Genomic DNA, 24,266 nt, shown 5'->3' on the forward strand with positions numbered 1-24,266 from the left:
AGAACTTCAAACTTGGAATGTACTTTGAACTCAGGAACACTTTGTTCAGTTAAAAAACAATTGGTTGACCCAGAAATTTAGAAGCCAGTGAAAACCGCACAATGAACATGCCCTCAGTGTTACTTTTCTTGCAGACATCTGCTGTTATCCACACAGATCCCTGGCACAGCCTAACCACTTTGGCAATCCCGGCTCCATGAAAAGTAGTCCCTACAGTTCCCCTCTGTAACCCCTTTTGCTCTGAATGCTCTGATGAGACCCAACAGACCTGGCGTTATTTTGCCAATCCCAGTTGTTGCCTGTTTTCAAAGCTGGCGTACTCTTCAGGCTTCAGTGCAGGTGGGAGCGCGCACACACACACACACACACACACACACACACACACACACACACACACCTCTTTCAATGTACAGTCTAAGGAGGATATATACAAGTATGTGCCATGCTTCCTCCCCATTCTCATACAAAACACTCCTGTATCAGTTGATTTTGGGAGCCAAACCAAGTCCATTTTTAGTGGTGGAGTGGGCTAGTTTATAATCAAGTCCATCCAAACCAGGATGTCCAATCCCAGGTAGGAGAAGGGATGCACCACCACCAGGGAGACATTAGGCTTGCCTGGAGAGGTCAGTTCCCAGGCAGGTAAAGAGAAAATGCATGTTCCTCCCCCACTTACCAATACAGTATGTGGAGCTTCCAACCCCAGCAGATCTCATCTGCAGATCTTAAATATTGTCTTCATTGTTGTCTCATGCTCCCTCCCATCCATTTCTTGCATCTACCTGTTGTCTCTTCTCTTATATTTAGATTATAAACTCTTCAGAGCAGGGCCTGTTTTTTCATGCATTTGTATGCTGACTAGCACAATTGGGCCCCGATCCATTAGTATGGCCTCTAGGTGCTACCACAATATATATAAGCAAATAAATGCTTACATACATACAAAGGTTTTAATCGCCATGAGGAGAAGCATGCAGAATTTTTAAGCTCTGCATGTTACATCCACTTCATTCACCTGGGCATTTGGGCACACCAGGGTGGTGATCAAGCCCTTTTCTGGAACTTAGCCTAAAATATTCCTAATAAGACACAAGGCAGAAAAGAACACCGCTCCTTCTCCCACAGCTGTATAGCTCTGGAGGGTTAACAAAGAGGAATAGTAAGAAAAATTTATTTTAATCACTGAAGTCAATAGATGCGACTCTGAATGTGTGAAAGGAGCAGATATGTTGTATAAAAATAGTTACAGACTGTTGACCATAATTTCACTTTACTGTTATCCAAATGCCTATTTACATACACCTCTACCCTGATATAATGCGACCCGATATAACACGAATTCGGATATAACACGGTAAAGCAGCCCTCCGGGGGGCCGGGGCTGTGTGCTTCGGCAGATCAAAGCAAGTTCGATATAACGCGGTTTCACCTATAACCTGGTACGATTTTTTTGGCTCCCGAGGACAGTGTTATATCGGGGTAGAGGTGTATAACTGGGTAGTAACAATATAGTTGGCCAAAATGTACTCTGTCAAATACCTAAGTAAGTCCCAGGAACTTGTTTTTCCAGATAAACAAGGTAACCATTACCTGACTGGAATACATAGCATGCATACATAACATGGAGTCATAGGGTGTTACTAGCATACAGGGTTAGGGTTGGAGACAGAGACCTACAATAACACTACAGTGAATATTCACTGATTGCATCTTCCTTTCAGGAAGACCTCAGGCACGTGAAAATGATCTCAGCGAACAGAACTGGCAATACCAGGATGCCAGCACGACTCAGGTACGCCACGAGACTCTAGGCTACACACCAGGAGCACAGGTATTATAATTGCAATTTGAGGGTGCTTCCTGTTCATGAGATCATCATCATCTCCTCCTGGGCTGTCTGAATTCCCAGACTCAAATGTTCAAAGTGAATCAACTCCAAGGCAAAAAAAAGTCTGAGGATTTTACTAGCCCAGAAGGTGGTTAATAACAGAGTTACCAGGAAGCAGCCTCAAGTTAGTATAAGAACATTTTAGATTCATATTCAAATTTTAAATGAAAGAACAAAATTAAAAAACCCAAATGGGCTGCAAAACTACTTGTAGAAAAAGAATCTCCATAGCTCTGAATCAGTAACTATACAGTGCTTTGTTGATTGAGGCAAACCCATTTTTGTATTACCCTGCATACCCTCACTTCTTGAAAGGTGGTACAGCTTGTATAAAGTTTTCTGAAACAGACCAATGTAACTATTGAGATGGTTATAGATACCCAGGCAGTTAGATAGGATATGAGCCAGATTCCTTTGGGATTCCCAGCTAACCCAAATCTTCTTTATATAGGCTCTTTTAATAAGGAACTAGAAACCCTGCCAATTTCTGTTACCTTGAAGGCAAGGAGGAATGCAGACATGGAAATGTATGAGGAAGTTTGAATTGCTTGGAGTAATAGCATTAATGCATGTGGGGGCAATTCAAAGAAACATCAACACCACAGCTCTGCGCCAACAGGATACTGAAGAACTGCTCAGGCACAAGAGACAAACAGAGTTGGGTCATCAAAACAGCTCTCATTGGCTAATCAATAACCATAAGGTCACCACATGCTTACCAATATCTAGTAAATACTGGCATTTACCTTACCTTTACCCGGAGGCTACTTTATGTCTGGTTTTGGGACCTATCAAAGATAGTTTCAATCCAACTACTTGCTGTAGTTAGCACTAATAGGATTACTGTTGAAAATTAGTATTACCCTGGGTATTAGAGCTGTGTGAATTACTGATTTTTTCAGTTTGCTGGCAGTTTTGATAAAATTAAAAAATTGGTTTGGATCAATTTGGGGGGGGGGGGGGGGGGAGAAGGGGACACTTGGTTCCAGTCCCTCCTGCAGAATTGAGATTCAGACCTGCATCTCTCATATCCCAGGTGAGTGACCCGACCACTGTGCTATTAAGTATAAGGGGGAGGGAGAACCACTTCCACCTTCTCCTGATGACAAAATCCCTTTGTGAATCTAGCCCCCCCCAAATTGAGATGTTTTGTCTTGATATTTCCTTTTTTATTTTCATTTCAGCCAAACCAATTTATTGAGATCAACATGAATTTGCAAAATGTTTGGTCAACCCAAATCTGCATTTTTTTGGTGAAAAGTTTCATCCAAACTTTTTTTTTTGCCCAGCATTAATTACTAAGATAATAAAGAATTAGGCCCCTTAGATTGGAAACTCTCTGGGACAGTGAATGTGTTCGTATACTATTAAATAAATTAAAATTAATGCTGCATATGATGCTGTGCTATCCACTATTATTTCTTGGTGATATCATGAGAAGTTCATTCACAGACTAACCCAGTCTTCCTGCTACAGCAGGGATGGTTAACAAGCATATTGCCCACAGAATACACTCCAGCACAGACACTAGACAAGACACTGACAGCCCAGAGCTACAAATTCCACAACAAACTGTACACATGGATTAGGGTGACCAGACAGCAAGTGTGAAAAATCGGGACGGGGGTGGGGGGTTAATAGGAGCCTATATAAGAAAGAGACTCAAAAATCAGGACTGTCCCTATAAAATCGGGACATCTGGTCACCCTAACATGGAAAAAGGATAAAGGTAAGTGCAATAATAAAAAGCAACTAATACTTCCCGTTTGCACCATGTGCTATTAATATATGTTAATAGCATTTACTCCTCTTCTCTGGAATTTATAGGAACAATTATTCACTCTTGCTAACAAAGCCATCACTAGTCAAGTGTCCCAAGATACTGGTCTCTGCTTTTACAGATGGTTTGGTACTCGGTAAACATGCCTGATTGAAAGCACTGAAGTCAGTTTCTATCCAGACAGCAGTGGTACATGCTTCCCCATCCTACTTTGTCAACGTGTCACAAGCTTGACTTATAGTATAGAGACCACTTACAAGGAAGTTAGGGGTGCAGGCTCCATGCCCTATGACAGTGGTCCCCAAACTTTTTACCTCACGTCCCCTCCTTACGCCTGCCTGCCACCACCACCCCGGAGCCAGGAGCAGGGCTGGGGCTCCGGGGGAGGGAGGGGGGGACGGGATGCAGATGGGAGAAGGTGGCCAAGGCTGGGGCCACAGCTAGGGGCGGGAGCTGAGTCTCAGCTGGGGGCCAAGGCTGACAGCCGGGGCCATGGGTGTAGGACAGGTAGTGGGGCTCAGGGCACAGGGCTGGGAGCCGAGGCCAGTAGCTGGTGCCAGGGCCAGGAGCAGAGCTGGGTGGTGCTCCCTCCATGCCCCCGCCCCATGGGTGCTGGCTGGGGCCCCAGCCGTGCTACCCCAAATGTTCCTCCGCAACCCTCTACGGGGGCATGCCCCAAAGTTTGGGGACCTCTGCCCTATGACATGCTCTCTCTCTCTGTCTAACTATGGAAACCAAGCTGGCTAGAGCCTCCTGTCTTCTGATCAGGGTGGGCCAACAAGGGTATGTTACACCTGTGCTCAGCTCTCCGCGCTAACTGCCAAATGATTTTTGGTTGAAATTCCAAGTGCTTGTAAATGGCCTAGGCCCAGATTTCCTTAAAGGCTATCTCCTATACACCATCTGACCCTATGCTAGTTGAGAATACTGGAGAAGAGTGAAGCTTCAGAGAGGTAGAGGGCATTCTCAATTCCAGGTCTGCTCCTCTGGAATTCACTGATGGAAATACATTCAAGCATAAGCCTGACCATACGCATTAAGAACTGTGAGATGCATCTCTTTGCCTAGGTTTCAGATAACCGAACTGTGAAATCCTAAGCTCTTAACTGATTAACAAGGTCCCTCTCCATCCTCTGCCTTAAAGATGTAGGCCACAGGGAAGCAAAGTGCCTTTTCAGCTATTCTTTGGAACAATGATCATATTCAAGCCATGTAAAATCTGTTCAGTTTCTTCAGTGATGGGCTCCATGTAAATGATGTGTGATCATTTCTATGTATGTTTTCCACTCCCCCGCCCCCCGCACACACACACACACACACACAAAATGAGGCTATTAAAGTTGTTAACAGTCTCCATGCCCTATGGCAATAAGCTCTAGTTAAGCTAGAAAGCCATTTTGAAACTCTGGCTAGTGCAATTATAGGTTGGTGCAGGTCTAGTATATTCAAAAAGGGATGGGGGGGAAGACTTCTCCTGAACCACAGAAAACTGTAAGTTAAGGTCTTCCGAAATACATCCTCCTAGAACATCACAAGAATTAAGGGAATCATTGAGAAGAGACAGGGAAGAGATTCCAAGATTTTCATTCACAGAGAACAAAGAGAAAACTGACTAGCCCTGCGGACATGCATTTACAGCTCTATTCAGAGTCTTTACTGCATCCATCACTGCGGTATCTGACTGAGTGCCTCCCAGGAATCTGACTGAGGCCACTGTCCAACCATTATGGGGCAACAACTGTCGCTCAGCGCTATCCTGGATCAAATATACACCACTGAGGGAGAGGGTAAAGGCTTGATTGTCTTATTAAGAACATCAGAACTATCAAGTTATATGTAGAGCTGGTCAGAAAGTTATCATCAAAACATTCTTGACAGAAAATCCCATTTCAGTCCAAATTGAAGCTTTTTGAAAAATGTGTCAACTTTGACCAAAATGCCCATGGAAAATAATATGTTTGAAACAAAAAATGTTCAGTTTCAGAAAACTTAAATTTTGTTTTGCATTTTACTTTGAGTTTTTTCATTTTTGTATTACATTTATTACTTTACATTATTTCATGGTGTCAGTAGTAGTACTGCATAATATGTACTATTACTCATGTCATAATATGATAAAAACCAGACTGTTTCAACTATTCTATTTATTTTTAAATCATTAAGGGCAGCTGCTACTTAATACTGATTTACAAATCTTATCTTCTAAATCAAAGTGTCTCCTATTTCTATTTTAAGGAAACAATCTGATACTGACACAAAGCACTGTGTATTATGTTACTACTGACACATAATAAAATATAAAAATGAAAAATCATACAATAAAGTGAGAGACAATCTAAGTGAGCTAATATTTTTCACTGGACCAATTTCTGTCATCTTCCTCTATGTAGTGTAACAGTTGCAGAAGTTGGCCCAATAAAAGATAGTAGCTCACCTACCTTGTATCTCATATGCTGGGACCAACATGGGTACAAAACACTGTGAAATAAAATAATCTGAAACAAATTTGGAAATTCCTCAGTGAAAATACACAATTCCAAAACAAAATGTGGAAACCTGAAACAACATTTGCCCAAATTTCTGATTCACAGGACATGTCAAAAAATATTTGTGAACGAAGAAATTTCAAATTGTTGAAATTTCCAGCAAACTAGAAATTCTAAGTTTTGACTAGCTCTAGTCCTATGTTCATTACATAACTGTTCCAAACACATTTAACTGAAACTCACATAAAAAAATATATAAATTTATTATGTGACTATATTAAACAAAAACAAATTATATACCTCTCACCTTTCAAGTCATTCAGCTCTACCTGTGTCCTCACTGGCCCTCTCCAGCTTGTCTGTGGCACTATTCATGACTATTCTCTGCTGTGCCTGCAACCATGTATTCAAGCTGTTACCTACTACTGATTCCACCAAGATCAGATCACATTTTGTGTCTCGGGGAAATCAGTAAATGCCTGAACTAACAGCACCAAGGCCCAGTTAAGATAACCTTTTATTGGCAATTATACAGAAATCTAGAACAAAGCGACAACATGAAACAAAAGTCTAAACTAACTTGAATAGATGAATGCCATTATTATTGAAATATTACCTACATTGCATAGCAGAAAAGAACCTTTTTTGTCCTCAACGCCCAAGATGTCTGCCTCTTGATGCTGGCTCAGTCCATTGGACATATCTCAACACGTCTGTATCCACAGTTTAACTGTAAGCCCTGTAGATATAACTCTCAAGCTTCGGCAGTCTGAAATCTACTGACTTGACATTGCATCATGTTCCAGATCAGCCCAAGATGATAATTTACTTCAGAACAAAACTACATTCCTTTCTGAGTATCTGTTTTGGCTGACTCATGTTTCTTCCTATCCCACACGTGTGCAAATATTAGGCAATATTATTTGTAAATTCATCTGCCCCATTCAGATTAGTTTCCCTTCACCAACTCTTCCACTTAGGCTGTGTAAATAAGAAAAAACGGTTTAAACTGCACTTTCCCCCCTGAATTTTCCCCATCTGCTGTGACCCTCAAAATCGTCCCGGATTATGTTTTAAACATAATACATGTATAGATACAAGGGCACACAAATAAAATTAAGATGACCTCGGTACTAGAGTCCCCAACACTCCCATTTGTAGCTGGACCTCAGGATTGGACCAGGTAGTCTCCCACCCAGCAGCCTGAACTCAGCACCGATCCCCAGTGGTTGCTGGGAAATGTCAGTGAAATACCATCTTAGAGAGGGACACCAGAAACATTCACAGTTACGAAGATACTTTGAAAATGGAGACATGCTGAAAATTAAAATTTTAAAAATAGAAATTTGTGATTTTTTATGTAGCAATCCCAAGTGACATAATGGATCAATGAAGTTTTCCTTTAAGAATTTTGCTAAATAAGGTTTTGTATTTATATCAACCATAATCCCCCATGCTTTTCACTTAGACTCCAGTTCGGCAAGGTACTTACACACATAAGTAGTCCCACAGAAATAATGAGATAACTCACATGTTTAAAGTTAGGCATGTGCTTAGGTACCTTGCTGAATCAGGACCTTCATCCGTTTTATTTCCTAATATCATCTCTAACTAGATTACCTCTCACTGGACATTTCTCCAGGTTTCTAACCTATTTAGATAATACAAATTTTTGCTCTGTAGTTTCTACATAAAAATTGCTGCCAAATTTAGAACTCTCTGTCAACATGGATCGTGCAGTCACATTTTTTCTGTTTTCATGTTTTCCACCCTACTTACACACATCAATGAAAAACCTGATATCAATCATCAAAACAAAACTAAAACATGGCTGAGTTCCAAGACAGCTGTCAGCGTTCAGAATGAGTGTGGAGATATGTGGGCTGTGGGTGATAGATGGAGGGAAGAAGCTGAGGATGAGATGGGAAATTGATAGTGTAAATTGGGCGCTGAATGACTTAACTACTAATTTATTTTCTCGCTCTCTCTCTTTTTTTAGGATTTGCATTGGTGGGATGTGTGTCAGTCTAACAATCTTAACTTTAAGGCCTGGTTTACACTACAGAGTTATGTCGACTCCAGGCATTTTACATTGACCTAACTACAGAAGCGTTTACACTAAAATTTTGGTCCTGCCAACGTAACTGCTCTGTTACATCAACTTAACTCCACCTCCACAAAATGTAGAGTCAATGTTGATGTAGTTCGGTAGACACTGTTGCTTACATTGACTGTTACTGTCTTTCAGAAGCTATCCCACAATGCCCCACACTGACAGTACCATCAGTACAAGCTCTCCGGGTGAGGACGTGCACTGCCAACACAAGCAGCATAGTGTGGACACACAAAACCAATTTACTGAATTACTGCAGTGGCTGTAACTTAGGTTGACATAATTTTGTTGAGAGGACATGCCCTAAGTTTTTAGTTTGTTCAGGAACATTCCCCCCCCTCTTGAACTGCAGTAGCTCAGCGATTCTGACTGCACTAAGAAAAAAAAAAAAACCACTTTGTTTATTGTTGGGATTCCTGGATTTACTTAACTTATTCCAAGTTATTGCCAATGATATTTTTAGTAATATCAGTAATATTTTACATCTTGACAAAGCAAATCATCATGTACTAAAGCTAGATAGAGAAAATAAGAATATCCTGAACAGTTCTGGCCAAGGTAAAACAAGTTACAAAGTAGTTTGTGTACAAAAAAAGCCCCAGTCATTTATCTGTCTCTCCCGAAAACTCTTACCCGTATCAGAAAGTATGTAAATGCCCCAAATCTTCTACACATACAGGTCAAGAAAATCCTGAGTGCTTTTTTTTTTAACCTATTTTAGGATTTTCTGCTCCCACTCGTTTCTAATGACTAATCAATATGAGAAGTGACTCTAAACAAATACATCTGCTGCAGTTCTCTGCTTATCTGCCTTCCCAAAGGGACATAAGTAGCTCACCTGGCACAGACTATTTTATTTTTAAAAGAAAAGCGAGGGAAGCTATTTTGCTGCTGCTTGTTTACAGTAACAACCTTTAAGTTGCAATCAAGCCACAAATGTAAAAAGCTTACATAGAGGGGGAAAAATGAAAGTCATCTTTTAAAGTTCTCCTTCAAGTGCACTCTGGAGACCCCTACCTCCAAGGCCAAGTCTACACTTGGAAGGCTTTGCCAGTATAGCTATGCTGGTATAGTACAGAATTGGTCAATGCTACGCATGGCTCATGCGGCGCCTCATGGTCTCAGACAGCATCCGATGGTCCACGGATATCTACACTGAACACATCACTGGCCACCGACAGTACCAGAAGGCATGAGCCGGAGCGACATCGAGCATCGACTACGAGAAAGGGACTTAGAGACTTTTTCCGTTGGACCATATGAACTGGAACCATAAACTCACTGAACGTTAAATCTCACCAAATAGAGTCAATCCATCCTCATCCTTCTATCTACTCATTATACGCCACACCTGAACATAGCCATTATATGAACAACATACCCTCATATCTCAATGTCTGTACTTTGACCCGTTAACCTTTTACCCCCAATCAGGGATATTGCAGATTATGTATTCCTTATGCCATCCGATCTTAAACCGAACTTCGCACCCCTTGATAATCTGTACGTTGTTCCCTGATAACCAGAAACTTCTACGCTTGAACTCTGTACCGTTCACTTTTTTTTTTTTAAACTTCATCTTAATAAAATGTTTAAATCTGTTCTTACCTGCAAAGAGCTCCTAATGTGGACGCAGCTTATACCCCCCCAGTGAAATAAGATATACTAAACAAAGTGCATTCCCCCCCCCCAGTACAGCTGCATTTATATTAAATGTTTTTGTCAGCACAACTATGTGTGTCAGGGATCATATCCCATCAAATGCTGATTGACATAGTTATACCAGCAGACATTTGTAGTGTACATCTAGCCTTAGGTATAAATATGTTCAATCAATTAGTTCCTGTTGGTCTTAGACAATAACTCAAGTATTTCTAATGGAATTTTGTTCCCAATGGCAACACCTGGAAAAGAAAAACAAAGCTCTGAACCTAAAATTAAAGAAAAATTCTTTTCCTTCCAACCAAAACTAGATAATCTGATTCGAGGCTCACCCTCAAGAGCCTTGTCTACACTAGATTTATTTTTAAAAATCTCTCACTGTTGCATTACCACTGGCACAGTTTAATAGTGATAGATGGGGCACCTGCATTTTTATCACAGTCCCGTTTCAGTCTGTTCTGAACAGAGTTCAGCAAGGAAGTACATATGCCAGAGCCACAGCTATTCTAGCTGCACCATCACAGCAATACAACAAGACAGATTTCCCAGAAAAGTCTAATGTAGAGACAGCCCATTTGGTGAAAGTTCTAGGCCAACTAAAGAATAACCAATTTCTCCTTTTTTAGTTCTTGCTACCAGAGAGCTTCTTGAGGTGTCAGTAGTTAAAGCACTGTTATTCTTTTTTCCAAGATAACTAAACACTGCTTCCAAATAACTGCAATTACAATACACGCTACAAGCAACAAGAGCATATACTGAGGTTTTATGTTACAAAATATGCCCATGGAAATAATAAATATTTATTTATTATTTCAAGAGCCACAGCCAATATTTATTTGACCTCTCTGGATCCATATACCATCCATGTGGTCTTCTACCCCTCCCCACTTCCTTTTTTAAATATTATATCATACAATTAAAAATAAAAAAATCAGGCTAAAATAACTTGCTGTAATATGACTAGGGTTACCATACGTCCGGATTTTCCCAGACATGTCCGGCTTTTGGGGGCTCAAATCCCCGTCCGGGGGGAAATCCCCAAAAGCCGGGCATGTCCGGGAAAATCGGGAGGCTCGGCCGGGGCCTCTTTGTGCGGGGCCGGGGGCATGGTGCCGGGCCGGGCCCGCAGGGCTGGGAGCCGGCCCGCGGGGCTGGGAGCCGGGCCGGGGTCGGGGAGCCGGGCCCGCGGGGCTGGGAGCCGGGAGCCGCCGGCCCGCGGGGCTGGGAGCCGGCCCGCGGGGCTGGGAGCCGGGAGCCGGCCCGCGGCGCTGGAAGCCGGAAGCCGGCCCGCGGCGCTGGAAGCCGGCCCGCGGTCAGGGAGCCGGGCCGGGGGGCTGGGAGCCGGGAGCCGGCCCGCGGGGCTGGGAGCCGGGCCGGGGTCGGGGAGCTGGGAGCCGGGCCGGGGTCGGGGAGCCGGCCCGCGGGGTCGGGGAGCCGGCCCGCGGGGTCGGGGAGCCGGCCCGCGGGGTCGGGGAGCCGGCCCGCGGGGCTGGGAGCCGGGCCGGGGTCGGGGAGCTGGGAGCCGGCCCGCGGCGCTGGGAGCCGGGCCGGGGTTGGGGGGCTGGGAGCCAGGAGCCGGCCCGGGGGGCTGGGAGCCAGGGGTGGTCGGCCAGGGCCCGAGCCGACCCAGGCTGGAGCCGCCGGGGGCCAGCCTGGGCCGCGCCTCCTCCCCCCCACACTCCCCCTTACCTGCTTCAGGCTTCAAGCAGGGGAGGGGGCGGAGACTTGGGGAGGGGGCGGAGTTGGGGCGGGGGCGTGGGCGGGGTTGGGGGCGGGGCCCCCGGGAGTGTCCTCCATTAGGAGGCACAAAATATGGTAACCCTAAATATGACAAACAACCATCAGTCCACTAATGGAGGTACCTCAACGCAATCCAAGCAAATCTCTACCTTTCAACTCTCCGCAAATGCCTAGGAAAATATAAAATACTGAGTAAATAACATGTAAGAGGAAGCAACTGTTAACAGGCTATAATGCTACATGCTCCCTATAAGGGGATTGCCATACCAGATCAGATTGAGTGCAGTCTCTGAGTGAACAGTATCAGTCTTCAAAGGAAGGTGCAAGAAATGCCACAGTGGACAACTATAGAATAATCTGCCCATGGCAAAGTTTTTTCCTAACCCCTGCCAGTTAATGGTTGGCTCACGCCCCAAAGCATAACATTCTATATCCCTTCAATAAATTAATCCAGTCTAATGTAACTATGGGTGCGCCCATTATCCATATAAATATCAAATCCTTTAATTCTGCTCTCCTCTTGGCCTACTTAGTATCTTGTGGCAATAAGTTCCATGGGATAATTATGCATTTTAATGTATTAGCTTTAAATGTATTCCCCTTCGATTTCACCGAACATCCCCTTGTTCTTATATCATGAGAAAGGGTAAATAGAAGCACACAGTTTACATTCACTGTGTTATTCATTATTCTGTATATCTCTGTTCTGTCCCTTCTTATCTCTTCTTTAAACTACACCTATACTTGACATTTTGCATTATTTGTTTTAATGGCTTTGGCTACTGGCTCTTCAAATTCCCTCTTAGCGCTCCTCATTTCCAATGGACGTTACTTGCCATAGCACAGTGTCTCAAGCTTTCATACTGGTGACCCCTTTCACACAGCAGGCCTCTGAGTGCGACCCCCCCTTATACATTAAACACACTTTTTTATATATTTAACACCATTATAAATGCTGGAGGCAAAGCGGGGTTTGGGCTGGAGGCTGACAGCTCGCGACCCCCCCATCTAACGACCTCGCGACCCCCTGACGGGTCTCGACCCCCAGTTTGAGAACCCCTGCCATAGCATATATTCTTTTCTATTGGCTTAATTAGGACTGGATTTCCATTTGATGAAAGATACCTGGTTTGGTTCAAATAACTTCCTGAACCTTGACATTTAGCAAGACTGAATTTTTTTCTTGCGGACCTTTTCAATTTCGAGGGATACACCCTTTCTGGGATGCTTTAGGACACAACCCCATACTGAGTCTAAGAATTTTAACTTCCTTACTTTTGACTTGAAGGTAGGGTTACCATACTTAACAAATAAAAAAAGAGGCCCCTCCACAGGGTCCTGGTCCCGCCCATTTCCCACCCCAACTCCGCCGCTTCCCCGCCCCAACCCCGCCCCCTCCTACCTCCCACTCCCAGCCATGCTGGAGCCCGGGAGGGGAAGCGCCCAGCCGGGGGCGCAGGGTCTGGAGGCTGCCCGGCAAAGCGTGAAGCCGGTAGCACTTGGGCTTCGGGCAGCCCCCTTGCCTCCGGACCCTGCGCCCCCAGCTGGGCACTTCCCCTCCCGGGCTCCGGCGGCGCAGGGTCTGGAGGCATGGGGGCTGCCCAAAGCCCATTGCGCTCGGCTCTTAAACAGAGCTGAAGAGTCGGGGAGGAGCAGAGCCATCGCGGCCGGAGGCTCTGTTCCTCCCCTGACTCTTCGGCTCTGTTTAAGAGCTGAGCTGCCCCAGCGCTACTGGCTTCGGGCAGCCCCGTGCCTCCGGACCCTGCGCCACCGGAGCCCGGGAGGGGAAGTGCCCAGCCGGTGGCTGGGGTCCGGAGGCAAGGGGGCTGCCTGAAGCCCATAGCGCACGGGCAGCTCGGCTCTTAAACAGAGCCGAAGAGTCAGGGGAGAAGCAGAGCCACCGCGGGAGGGGAAGTGCCTGGCCGGCATTTTCCCGGACAAGTTCGGCTTTTTGGCAATTCCCCCCGGACGGGGGTTTGAGTGCCGAAAAGCCAGACATGTCCGGGAAAAACCGGACATATGGTAACCCTACTTGAAGGTCCTTTTGACTAGTTTTTTCACTGTTTTGAAATCCCCTTAATTAAGTGAGGTGTTAGGTTTTTATATGTTTCCTCACCCCAGGAAATTGAACGTAATTATATCGTTGGAAGATAATAAAAAAGATAAAAAGTAGAGAATCTTGGGACAGATATAACTGCTATGTTATATGCCCCTCTGTTTTTGCCCATTTATATTTGAACATTAGATTATACCCAACCAGAACCAGTTATCCAGAAGCACACACAAGCTTTAGATTAGAAATTCTGATAAAAATGGTACTCTACAACCTCCAAATCTAAAGCACCTCTGCTTTTCCCCGCATCTCTAGTAAAAATGCATTTGAGTAAACTGAAACGCTGCTATTAAAATTCTGTAGCAATAAAATAATACAAGGCATTTAAGAAATTATTTACACATTCAAAGAGCAGTACAGACATTAAGGACCCAGTCCTGAAAACTTTTATACATGTGAGAAGTCTACGCACATGAGAACTACTTACATTAGTAAGGTGATCAGGCCCTAACCAATTAATTCTCACAACATCTGTGTGAAGTAGGGCTGGTAAGTATTTATCCTCATTTTAGAGACTGCGGGACGAGTTGGGGAAAATTGGTATGGGGCATTAAGTGACCTTCCCAGAATCACCCAGGGTCAGAACAAGGAGCCGAACCCAGGAGTTCCTGACTCCCAATCCTGTGCTCATTCCACTAGATCACAATGGCTCTGTAAAATGGCAGTCACATCTGGCCTGACTTTCAGAGGTGCTGAGCACCCCCAACCCCCACTCAAGTCAAAGGACACTGCAGATTTGAAAATCAGACCAATCAGGATTTTATAGAGAAGTGCCTGGTTTTCATCTTCAAGGAAATCCTTGTACTTACCTGGAGAAGAAAAGTAGAAAAGCCTTTGGAACAAGTCAGTGGCTAGTCAGCAAAGTACAGTTTTGTGCTGCAAATATTCCAGTTAGCAGAGCTGCCATCTGTGCAGTGTTGTGTATGCTAATGTTTATGGAGTAGCCCCAAGTTTATTGCATATCCCAGATTTTCTATTGGCTAAAAGAGTGGGAAGGAGCCTACTAAAAGTCTATACCCGTCATAGAAAGCTACATCATCTTTGACTGAATGTTACTGGCATATGCTTTATGTAATGGCACACATCGTTTGCTGTGTTATCACCTACACATCTATTATGATTCACGGGAGCTATAAGAACCAGTTTATATCCATCAGCTGATAGCCAACCAGGCAAGACATTAGTGAAACATGTGATTTTCATTCCCTGGGATAGAGGCAGAAAATGACGTAAGACCATTTTAATGGCAGGGGAGTCTAATGATTTCGTTTTAGCACAGGAATGCTATTGTCTGACGTAGCTCACGACATCATTCTTTATGCCTCCTGCTGCTTCTTCATTCAATCCCCACTAATTATGCTGTCACCTTAAATTATGGGTTTTTCTTTTTTTTTTTTAAGCAAATAATTGGGAGGCTTTTTTGAGATAATCTAGGACAGCATCTGGCTCCTGCAGCGTAGGTATTGCTTTTCAGACCACAGTGGTGCCTTTCAATGGCCAAGTATATGGAACTATTATACAAGTCCCCGGTTTTAAATACAGGAAAATACTTCTATAAACAGGTAAACGTGAATTACAGGCTTAAATACATCCAGGAGTTCAGGAAATAGCAATCACAAAAAAGTGTTATTTTATTTCACTAGATAATACAGAGATACATAATATATTAGAATACCTACATAGCATCCTTCATCACAGCAAAGAATCCCCAACACTTGACAAACTACACACAGACAGCACCACTGAAATTTAACCATTTCTGAGGCAGACTGCAGCACTCCATGGATGAATGACACGCTGTACAAAAATGGGCAGGAGGGAAAATTTGGGCCTAGCTTCTACCTTTAGGCAAAATGCCACAGGATCCTAAAAGTGCAATTCCACCTGAAGAGGTGACTGTGATAGTGGCATGATGAGGTGCTGTATTTATTATTCATTGTATTACCATGGCACCTGGAAGTCAAGGGCCAGGATCCCATTGTGTTAGGCACTGTACAAACTTGTAACTCAATGACTTCAGCTCAGATTTGCCAAGCTTACAAGTAAAACTCAGATGTCTTTTTCTAAGTGCCAGACCATCAAACTGCCCCTGAGATCTGAGAGTCAAACTGGGTTTTTTCTTTCTATGAATTATCAACAAAGTTGTGTAGGCTGAATTACACAATGACACATGTGCAACCTCATTTAGCCCCGTAAACAAAACGTAGTTAACAGCTACTACATCTCGATTAGCCCTTAATTCAGGTACACAGATGCAGTTGAGCAGGCAGAATATTTGCCTGTAGGATCTTTAACATGGGTGAGAACATGTGAAAAGAAAAGAAAAGAAAAGAAAAGAAAAGAAAAGAAAAGAAAAGAAAAGAAAAGACACTAGGATCTGAGATTCACATGTATGTTTGCAGGGCTGACAGAAAAACAGGTTTACTTTTAAACTGAACAAATTTGATCTGGAGTAACGTAGGATAAACAAGGAACTCTAGGATGCATTTTGACTTTGCAAGGTTTCATCAGATACACAGTACAAAACATAACATTCTGTTTGCTTCAGCAGAGGGAAGGGCGGAGTCAACCCTAATAGGTTTAAGTTTCCAGGAGGTTTTTATTTCAACGTCAATGATTTGATTATTTAAAATATCACATTCCAGCTTGAGAGAGAGAGAGAGGTGGGGAGTGGGAAAAGAAAGATATATGCTAGAGATATGAGCATGTGACAGGGAATCAAACTGCTGACTTGTATTCCTGGTTATTCCACTGATTCACTGACTCACTGCGTGACCTTAGGCAAGTCACTTAAATTCTCTGACTCACTCTTCTCATCTGAAAAATGTGATTAATACTCTTTACTCGCCTCACATGATTGCTGCCAGAGCTGTTACAGTTAATGCTCCCAAACCTATCATTGCAGCATTGTGATTATTTACCACTCAGGCTCCAATGCCACATGGGGTGGAGCCTGAGTTACTTTGCAATGACTGAGTTCTGGAGTGAGATCCTTAGCCCCTTGGTCAGGATATTTTCCTCATAATCTAACTTTGGCTGGGCACAGTGCATGTTCCCCTCTCCTTCGTGTTGAACAGGAACACCACCAGTTCTAAACACATTATATGTGGCCCTTCCTAGGCCTCTCTGGTGCTATTTCAAAGAAATCTTCAGCAAGTAATGGGAGAAGGATTTAAATGAATGATTCTTATTGCCTGCTCTGAGGTGTGCTAAGTATTCTCTCTCTCAGGGGCTTGGCTGGCTAGTTCTTGTTCAGCTACTCAGGGTCTAACTGATCACCATGTCAGGTCAGGAAGGAATTTTCCCCCAGGTCAGATTGGCAGGGACCTTTGGGTTTTTTCACCTTCCTCTGCAGCAGGGGGGTGCAGGTCACTTGCCAGGATTATCCAGGTATATCTCACTTAATCATTTGCCTGCCATTGTGGGGGCCTTGGGCACTGGTGCACCTTGGTCTCTCCTGTTCTCTGCCTGTGGCACATACTAGTCTAGTCTCCTATGTGCTGTAATACATTAGTCTTATTTCAGTTGTTGGGTTTAGTGTGCACGGGTTGGGTAGTGTTGGCCTGTGATATACAGGAGGTCAGACTAAATGGTCCAGTGATCCCTTCTGGCCTTATTCTCTATAACCAATGGCCCTTCACTCCTTTCAGCGTTAAGTCATCTGTACAGGTGTGGCAAAATAGATGCCTACACACAGCTTGAGTCTGCAGTAGCTCTTTCTCTTATGCAGACGCATACCAAGCCTGGACACATTTTCCAAAAAGGAGGTGCATAATATTCATTTTGTGGTGAAATATAAAAGTATCATCAGACCATGCTACGTTCTCATAGCAATTGAAATTCAGCCTTTACAGAGAAAAAGTAGCAACAATAAATTTCTACAAGCATAAAACAGGGACGAGGTATGGTCTAATGACCCAACCAAGGAACTGGGAGTCAGGACTCCAGGGTTCTATATCCAGATCTGCCACTGACTTGATACACGGCATAGGGTAAATAACCTCACTTCCTTGTGTCTCCATTTATCCTGCAGTAAAGTGATAACGATAAGTTACCTATCTCCCAGAATGGGCTGGGAGGCTGTATTAATTAAAGGCTATGATGAAATTTGCATAAAAAGCACTTATAGTTTATATATAAATAAGGCATAACTTTTTAACAGTGAGGGTAATTCACCATTGGAACAATTTACCAAGGATCTTAGCGGATTCTCCATCACTGATCATTTTTAGACCAAGACTGGATGTTTTTCTAAAAGATCTGCTCTAGGAATTACTTTGGGGAAGTTCTATGGCCTGCGTTATACAGGAGGTCAGACTAGATGATCACAATGGTCCCTTCGGGGGTTAGAATTTATAACAATGAATTAAGAGAAAAAACAATCGAGTTACCCAAAAGCTCCAGTCAGCACTCCAGTTATATGGAGCGGGGGCCTGCATTTTCTCAGTACATGCACCAAGAGTCTCCTCTGAATCTGCAAGCAACTGGCGGATAAGACCATGATCCACTTCATGGATTTCCTGTGAACCAAGCAAGCAAGCATACCATGTAGTTTGATAATGGAGGGGAAAGGTGTTGGAATAAAAGTTTGCAGGCTTTATAAATAAAATCTTAAAGGGCTACATTTAACAGGATGAATGATGGGGGAACGTTTCCCACTTATTGATTCTTAACTAATGAATAACATTTTTCAATGTCAATTATATTATAAACATTAAGGTTTTATTCCCTAATGTCCCTCAACCCATTACATCAGTGTTTTGCAAACAATCAAAAGGCAGTCATAAATGTTATTTTAACCACCATTAAACTGACAATCTCAAAGCAAATTATTAAAAAATAAACTACAAAGGAATCCTTTTAAAAAAAAAAAAAAAAGAGAGGGGAGATCTGGTTTTACTGATTCCAATCTTAATTATTCACTGTCCATACACATGTACATAAACACAGAACTTCAGAAATGTCAAATTGTATTATTATTAATACTTTATTCATATATAGAGCTTTTCATCAGTCGATCTCATAGTATTTTACAAAGGTGATCCATAGCACTATTCACAGATGCGAAAACAGACAAAGAGTCAAAGTGACTTGCCCAGCAGACCAGTGGCAAAGCCAGGAATAAAACCCAAGTCTTGAGTCCCAGTCCAGGCCCCTAACCACTTAATCACATTGCCTATAATATCCAAGAATGCCTGTAAAAAAAAGACACGACACTATCACTGGGTGGCCAAACTTATTGACCCTCCAAACTGCATACGACAGTCTTCAGAAATTCGAGAGCCAGGACTCAGGGCTTCAGCCTTGCTCCTGCTCAAGCCCCGGCAGGCTTGCTCCATGGGGCTGAAGCCCTGAAAACCTCCTCCCCACTGGGCAGAAACCAGAGGCGACACGTGGGGATCACATGGGGTCACATACCCTTCCAGATTTTTGCCAGGGTTTGTTGGCCCCACTCGGTCACATGGTGCTGCCAGGCAGGGCCGGCTTTAGGAAGTGCGGGGCCCGATTCGAACAGTTTCGACGGGGCCCCGACAGGGATGACTTACAAAAAAAAAAAAAAAAAAAAACACGTTAAAAAAAACATGTGGGGCTTGTACTCACCGGGCCGCACTCCTAGTCTTTGGCGGCGGGTCCTTCACTCGCTTCGGGTCTTCGGCGGCACTAAAAGACCCGCCGCCAAAGTGCCGCCAAAGACCTGGAGCGAGTGAAGGACCCGCTGCCAAAGACCTGGAGTGCCGCCGGGTGAGTAAAAATTAAAAAGGTGCCTCTAGCCAGGGAAGGGATTCTCTGCCACTTGCCCCCCACTCTGGGCGACCCTGCCACTGGGCGCGGGGCCCTCTTAAGCGCGGGGCCTGATTCGGGGGAATTGGTGGAATTGGCCTAAAGCCGGCCCTGCTGCCAGGCCCCCTCCCTGTGCGACAGCTGCTGGAGCCAGCAAGCTGGGAGCTGTGGCCATGGGGAGAGGCAGTGGCAAACAGCTGGGAGCTGCAGGGAGAGCTACTGCTTTTGCTGCTGCCTCTCCTTGCAGAGCTAAAGCAGGGGCCCTGCCCTGCAGCTCCCAGCTGTTTGCTGCTGCCTCTCCACATAGAACTAATACCTGGGAGCTGCAGGGAGGGGCCACTGAGGGTAAGAGGGGGGCATGCCTAAGGGGGCGTGACTCAAGCTGTTGGGAGGGGGCAAACCTTTAAATTGTGCCCCCTTCCCAGCAGGCACCAGTTGTTTCTGACAGAAGCCCCTAGCTCCACTACCCTCCCACAGGGCAGAAACCCCGAGTTTTACACACACAGCTGGTAGGTGGAGAATGGGGGGAAGGTCCGTGAGCCGCACTTTAACTGTAAAAGAGCCACATAGGGCTCACGTGCCGCGGTTTGGTCACCCCTGCACTATCCCATTTTTAACAAATGGAGCTGCCATGGGTAAGGCACCTTGATCTGCTCATCAGCTCACTTTGGGGAGTGTGGGGGGGGGGGGGGAAATAAGCCCACTGATTAGCACCATACTACTCTCTGCTGGGGTTGCCTAAGGATGAGCATGGCACCAATCACAGGAGCACTCCTTACTCTGCCTGCTTTGAGGGGAAGCACTCATGTTCAGTGCTCTTGAGCTCAAGCGGAGAGGGCCAAGTGACAATCACAGGAGCTCTCCCTTTGCAATGAGACAGAATAGGGGGAACACTCAGCCACCAGGGCAGCTGCTGTGTGCCCTCCAGTAATAGGAACACCTGTCACAGAGCAATAGACACCAGCCTTCTCCACCACAGGAGAGAGAAAGATGAGATGCTCTCACCTCCCTGATGAGATGTAATGAGAAGCACGGGGTGGATGAGAAGAGAAGAGTGTTTTCTCAAAATGTCCTACATGCGCACAACCTTCATTCTAAACAGCTGGGATTCACCACGGCTATTGTCTACATATCTGAATTTCCTGACCATTGTACAATTAAAATTAAGAGGTTCTCACAGCAATCTTAACTCAGCTCCCTTGTGTGTATTCATTACAGTGAGGTCTTTCAGAGTACAGCTTGCAACACTGCTAGCTAAAATAATCTCCTTTTGGAAAGTCTGAAGCTTAGAAAGGCCATAGGACAGATCAACACTAGGCTGTGGTTTAGAACCCAGTCCAGATCGTTAGTGACCAAAAGTGGTTACTATCTGATGGATGCTCGGTGGCTATAAGAAAGGAGACGGCAGGTTGCCAGCCAGTTTCTAGTAGGCAGGAGGAAAACCATAAAACTGGCAGACTCAGCAAAGCCAGGACAGCCATCTCCTAAAGCAGTCCCTGTAGAACAGAGGCCAATCATCAGGTTAGCGTGGGGAAGCAGACATCACCACTGCCCGTGCTGTATGCTCTGTAGATAGCTTATTACAGCTTCCAAAGCTTCATTCCCTTGCATACCTTTCACCAGCACAGCTATCATTAAAAATACTTTAAAAACACATATTCTATAGATACTTGCAAAAGGGATGTGGAATATTCATGCTCCATTTCCTGTCCTAAATTTGTACAAGATCTACCCTCAGCAAAACAGCAGCTAACCAGCTTAAGCAAAGACATAACCGCCAGGATCCAGGGACCCCAACAGAACAGTGCTGTGGGAGCGAGTCCCCAGCCTGCAAGGCAAAGTCAAGTTTTGAATGTTGCTGCCTAAGAGTGGGACAAGCAGGCAGCCCATTCCCCTGAAGACACTGACTGTATGTGTGAGATGAAGTGCAGAAAGCAAGCTGACTTACTACCCCCCCATCCCCAGTCCCCATTCACAAATACAGGAATGATGAGGAAGCAAGCAAAGGAGTCCTTCCCTGCAGAGCCCTGAGTGAAGATGGACAGCCCCATGCCAATGAACCCTCACATATAGCAGAGATGAGGGGCTGCGAGCAACACCACTCCTCTTAGTCACAATAGGCCAGAGGTGGCCACACTTACTGGCCCTCCGAGCCACACACAACAACCTGCAGAAGTTTGAGAGCCAGGTCACATCTGCTGGGGCTTGGTGCTTCAGCTCCACTCCTGCTGAAACCCCAAGCCCTGGCAGCTGCCCCCCACAGGACTGAAGCCCCTAGACCCCCCTCCGTGCTGGACAGAAGCCCTTACCCCACCACAAGGCAGAGGTCCTGTCCTGAGCTCCCCCCACCCAGTCTGGTAGGCAGAGAATGCAGGGCACATGGGGGGCTTGCAAGCCACACTTTAACAATAAAAAAGCCACATGTGGCTTGTAAGCCACAGTTTGGCCACCCCTGTAGTAGGCCCTATCTAGGCAGCTTGTTGCTTTAGCAGCTGTTATTGGGTAGCTAGCTGGCAAGGGAACAATAGCCCAGCAGCTGGCATTACAGGACTCAGGATGAAGCAAACAAACTGGTTCAGCGTTGGTCTCACATACACAGAGTTTGAGGAGACTATTAAAGCTCTGGTTAAAAAGCCAAATGGCTTAAAAAACCCCCAGAAAGGAGCAGGCCCTTAGTAAAGCTAGAAAGCAAAAATTAAGAAAGAACAATCAAATGCTTACCATAGAGAGGAGAAAGAGATGTAACCTGCAAGCTGATTGCCTCGAAAATGAGCACCATAGGGCTGCAGCTGCAGCCTTATCTGCAATTTAAAGGGCCAGCAGCAATAAGAAGACTATGTGGAGAAAGGCTTCTATATATAAAAGGAGTAAACCTGACACTAAGAGAGTTAGCTGATATCTAAGTGCTATGGAGAACAAGCTGGCTAATGAAAAGAGATATGAAGCTAGCCACCTGAGGGTCAGGGCCTGATATAGAGCTTCCCTTACAGCTAGCACCTTCCTTAGCATGTTTAATATTGTATACAGGGACATCTAAATTTTTGTTCACAGCCTGAAAAATAAATCACATTTTGCCTACAGACTCCTGTATCCTATCAGTGAGTGGTTTGGTGGAATAGCTCCTTTGCATGGTCCCCACTTCCTGGACAAAGGAAAAATGTTGGTTGCCTCCCTGGCACTCTTCCCATCTCATCCCCTCTAACTCCCCAAAGCCCTCTCTGCGGAGAGAGGGATCTGCAGCTGGAAGAAAGTATTGTGAGGGGGAACCATGAGGGATGCATGTCCCACCAGTCCCAAAGAGAAGCAAAAGAGCACTGATACAGCCTGGGGGTGCCTTAACTCTTCTGTGACCCTCTCTGCAGTGGGGAAACACCCCTTAAAAGGTGTGTCCCTTGGACAATGACAGCCTGTCTCCAAAGGTTTCAGAAGGGAGACTAGGGGTATCCCAGAGCTGGTGCAGGGTCACAAAGCTTCCAGCACAGAAAGCCCTACTCTCCTGGGAATCTGGAGGGGACTATTACCATGGCCCTTGCCCCCAAAAGGACGACCCAAGAAAAACTCCATGAGGGGACCCTCACTGGGTTTTCCCATTCCCCAGCCCCACAAATAGTTTCACAGGAAGAATATGTTCTGGGCTGTAGTTCTACCAGCACACCTTCATTTCTGTTTTCTTTCACAGTTAACTCTGTAACTAGATTTAAACCTGAATAAAGTAAAATCAATAAAAAGAATTCAGAAATCCAACTTCTGTAGTGATTAAGAGCTAGGTGTTATTATTATTTATTTTATTTTATTATTTGTGTTGTTTTAGTGGTATGTGATGAACTGATCCCTAGCCGTTTAAAAAGCACCTTGGGGACCAGTTCTTCTGAATGAAAGGTCCTGTCTAAATATGGAGTGATAGTAGGCATTTTATGTCATGTAGTCCATCAATCTGATTTAAAAAATTTATTAAGATGATGTTTACAAAAAAAAAACGTGAACGGTACAGAGTTTAAGCGTAGGAGTTTCTGGTTATCAGGGAATAACATACAGATTATCAAGGGGTGCGAAGTTCGGTTTAAGATCGGATGGCGTAAGGAATACATAATCTGCAATATCCCCGATTGGGGGTAAAAGGTTAACAGGTCAAAGTACAGACATTGAGATATGAGGGCATGTTGTTCATATAATGGCTATGTTCGGGTGTGGAGTATAATGAGTGGATATGATGATGAGGATGGATTGACCCTCATTTGGTGAGATTTAATGTTCAGTGATCTTATGGTTCTGGTTCATATGGTCCAACGGAAAAAGTTTCTCGGTCCCTTTCTTGTAGTCGATGCTCGATGTCGCTCCGGTTCACGCCTCCTGGTACTGTTGGTGGCTGGTGATGTGTTCGGTGTAGAGGTCCCTGGCCATCGGATAGTGTCTGAGACCATGAGGCACCGCATGAGCTGTGCGTAGCGTTGACCGATCCTGCAGGTCTATTACACAAATGGATTACCCTAGTTTAAATGTAAAATGAATTTTAAATGCTACTCCACAGAGCCACCTATAGGGAAAAGAGTGAAAACCTGCCTTCAAGTTGAAGAAAGTAAACTTGATATATAACTGAACGATGTTTCAAAGTAGTCTAGCCCCAACATGTTTCCAGGAGAAAAACAAGGGTTATTAAACCTAATAGAAATGGAAATATGTTCATGAAATTAACAAAAATCTGT

At 44.6% G+C, this 24,266-nt stretch overlaps 1 protein-coding gene across 2 annotated transcripts in view; it reads right to left on the reverse strand.

The window, feature by feature from the left end:
* GRAMD1C (GRAM domain containing 1C) overlaps window positions 1-22,346 on the reverse strand; it is a 77,598-nt gene extending 55,252 nt beyond the window's left edge. Inside the window, exons 1-2 of one of the 2 annotated variants that reach the window (XM_054043867.1) lie at window positions 22,285-22,346; window positions 18,174-18,302 (exon numbers count right to left, since the gene is read on the reverse strand). In XM_054043867.1, the coding sequence (XP_053899842.1) occupies window positions 18,174-18,302; window positions 22,285-22,287 (132 nt within the window). In that variant the 5' untranslated portion in view covers window positions 22,288-22,346. Of the gene's footprint in view, window positions 1-18,173; window positions 18,303-22,284 lie in introns of those variants that run through there. The other variant, XM_054043876.1, reaches the window with a different exon arrangement.
* Between the last annotated feature and the right edge of the window lie 1,920 nt (window positions 22,347-24,266).

Source organism: Malaclemys terrapin, chromosome 1 (assembly GCF_027887155.1).
Source record: "Malaclemys terrapin pileata isolate rMalTer1 chromosome 1, rMalTer1.hap1, whole genome shotgun sequence".
Lineage (NCBI taxonomy): Eukaryota > Metazoa > Chordata > Testudines > Emydidae > Malaclemys > Malaclemys terrapin.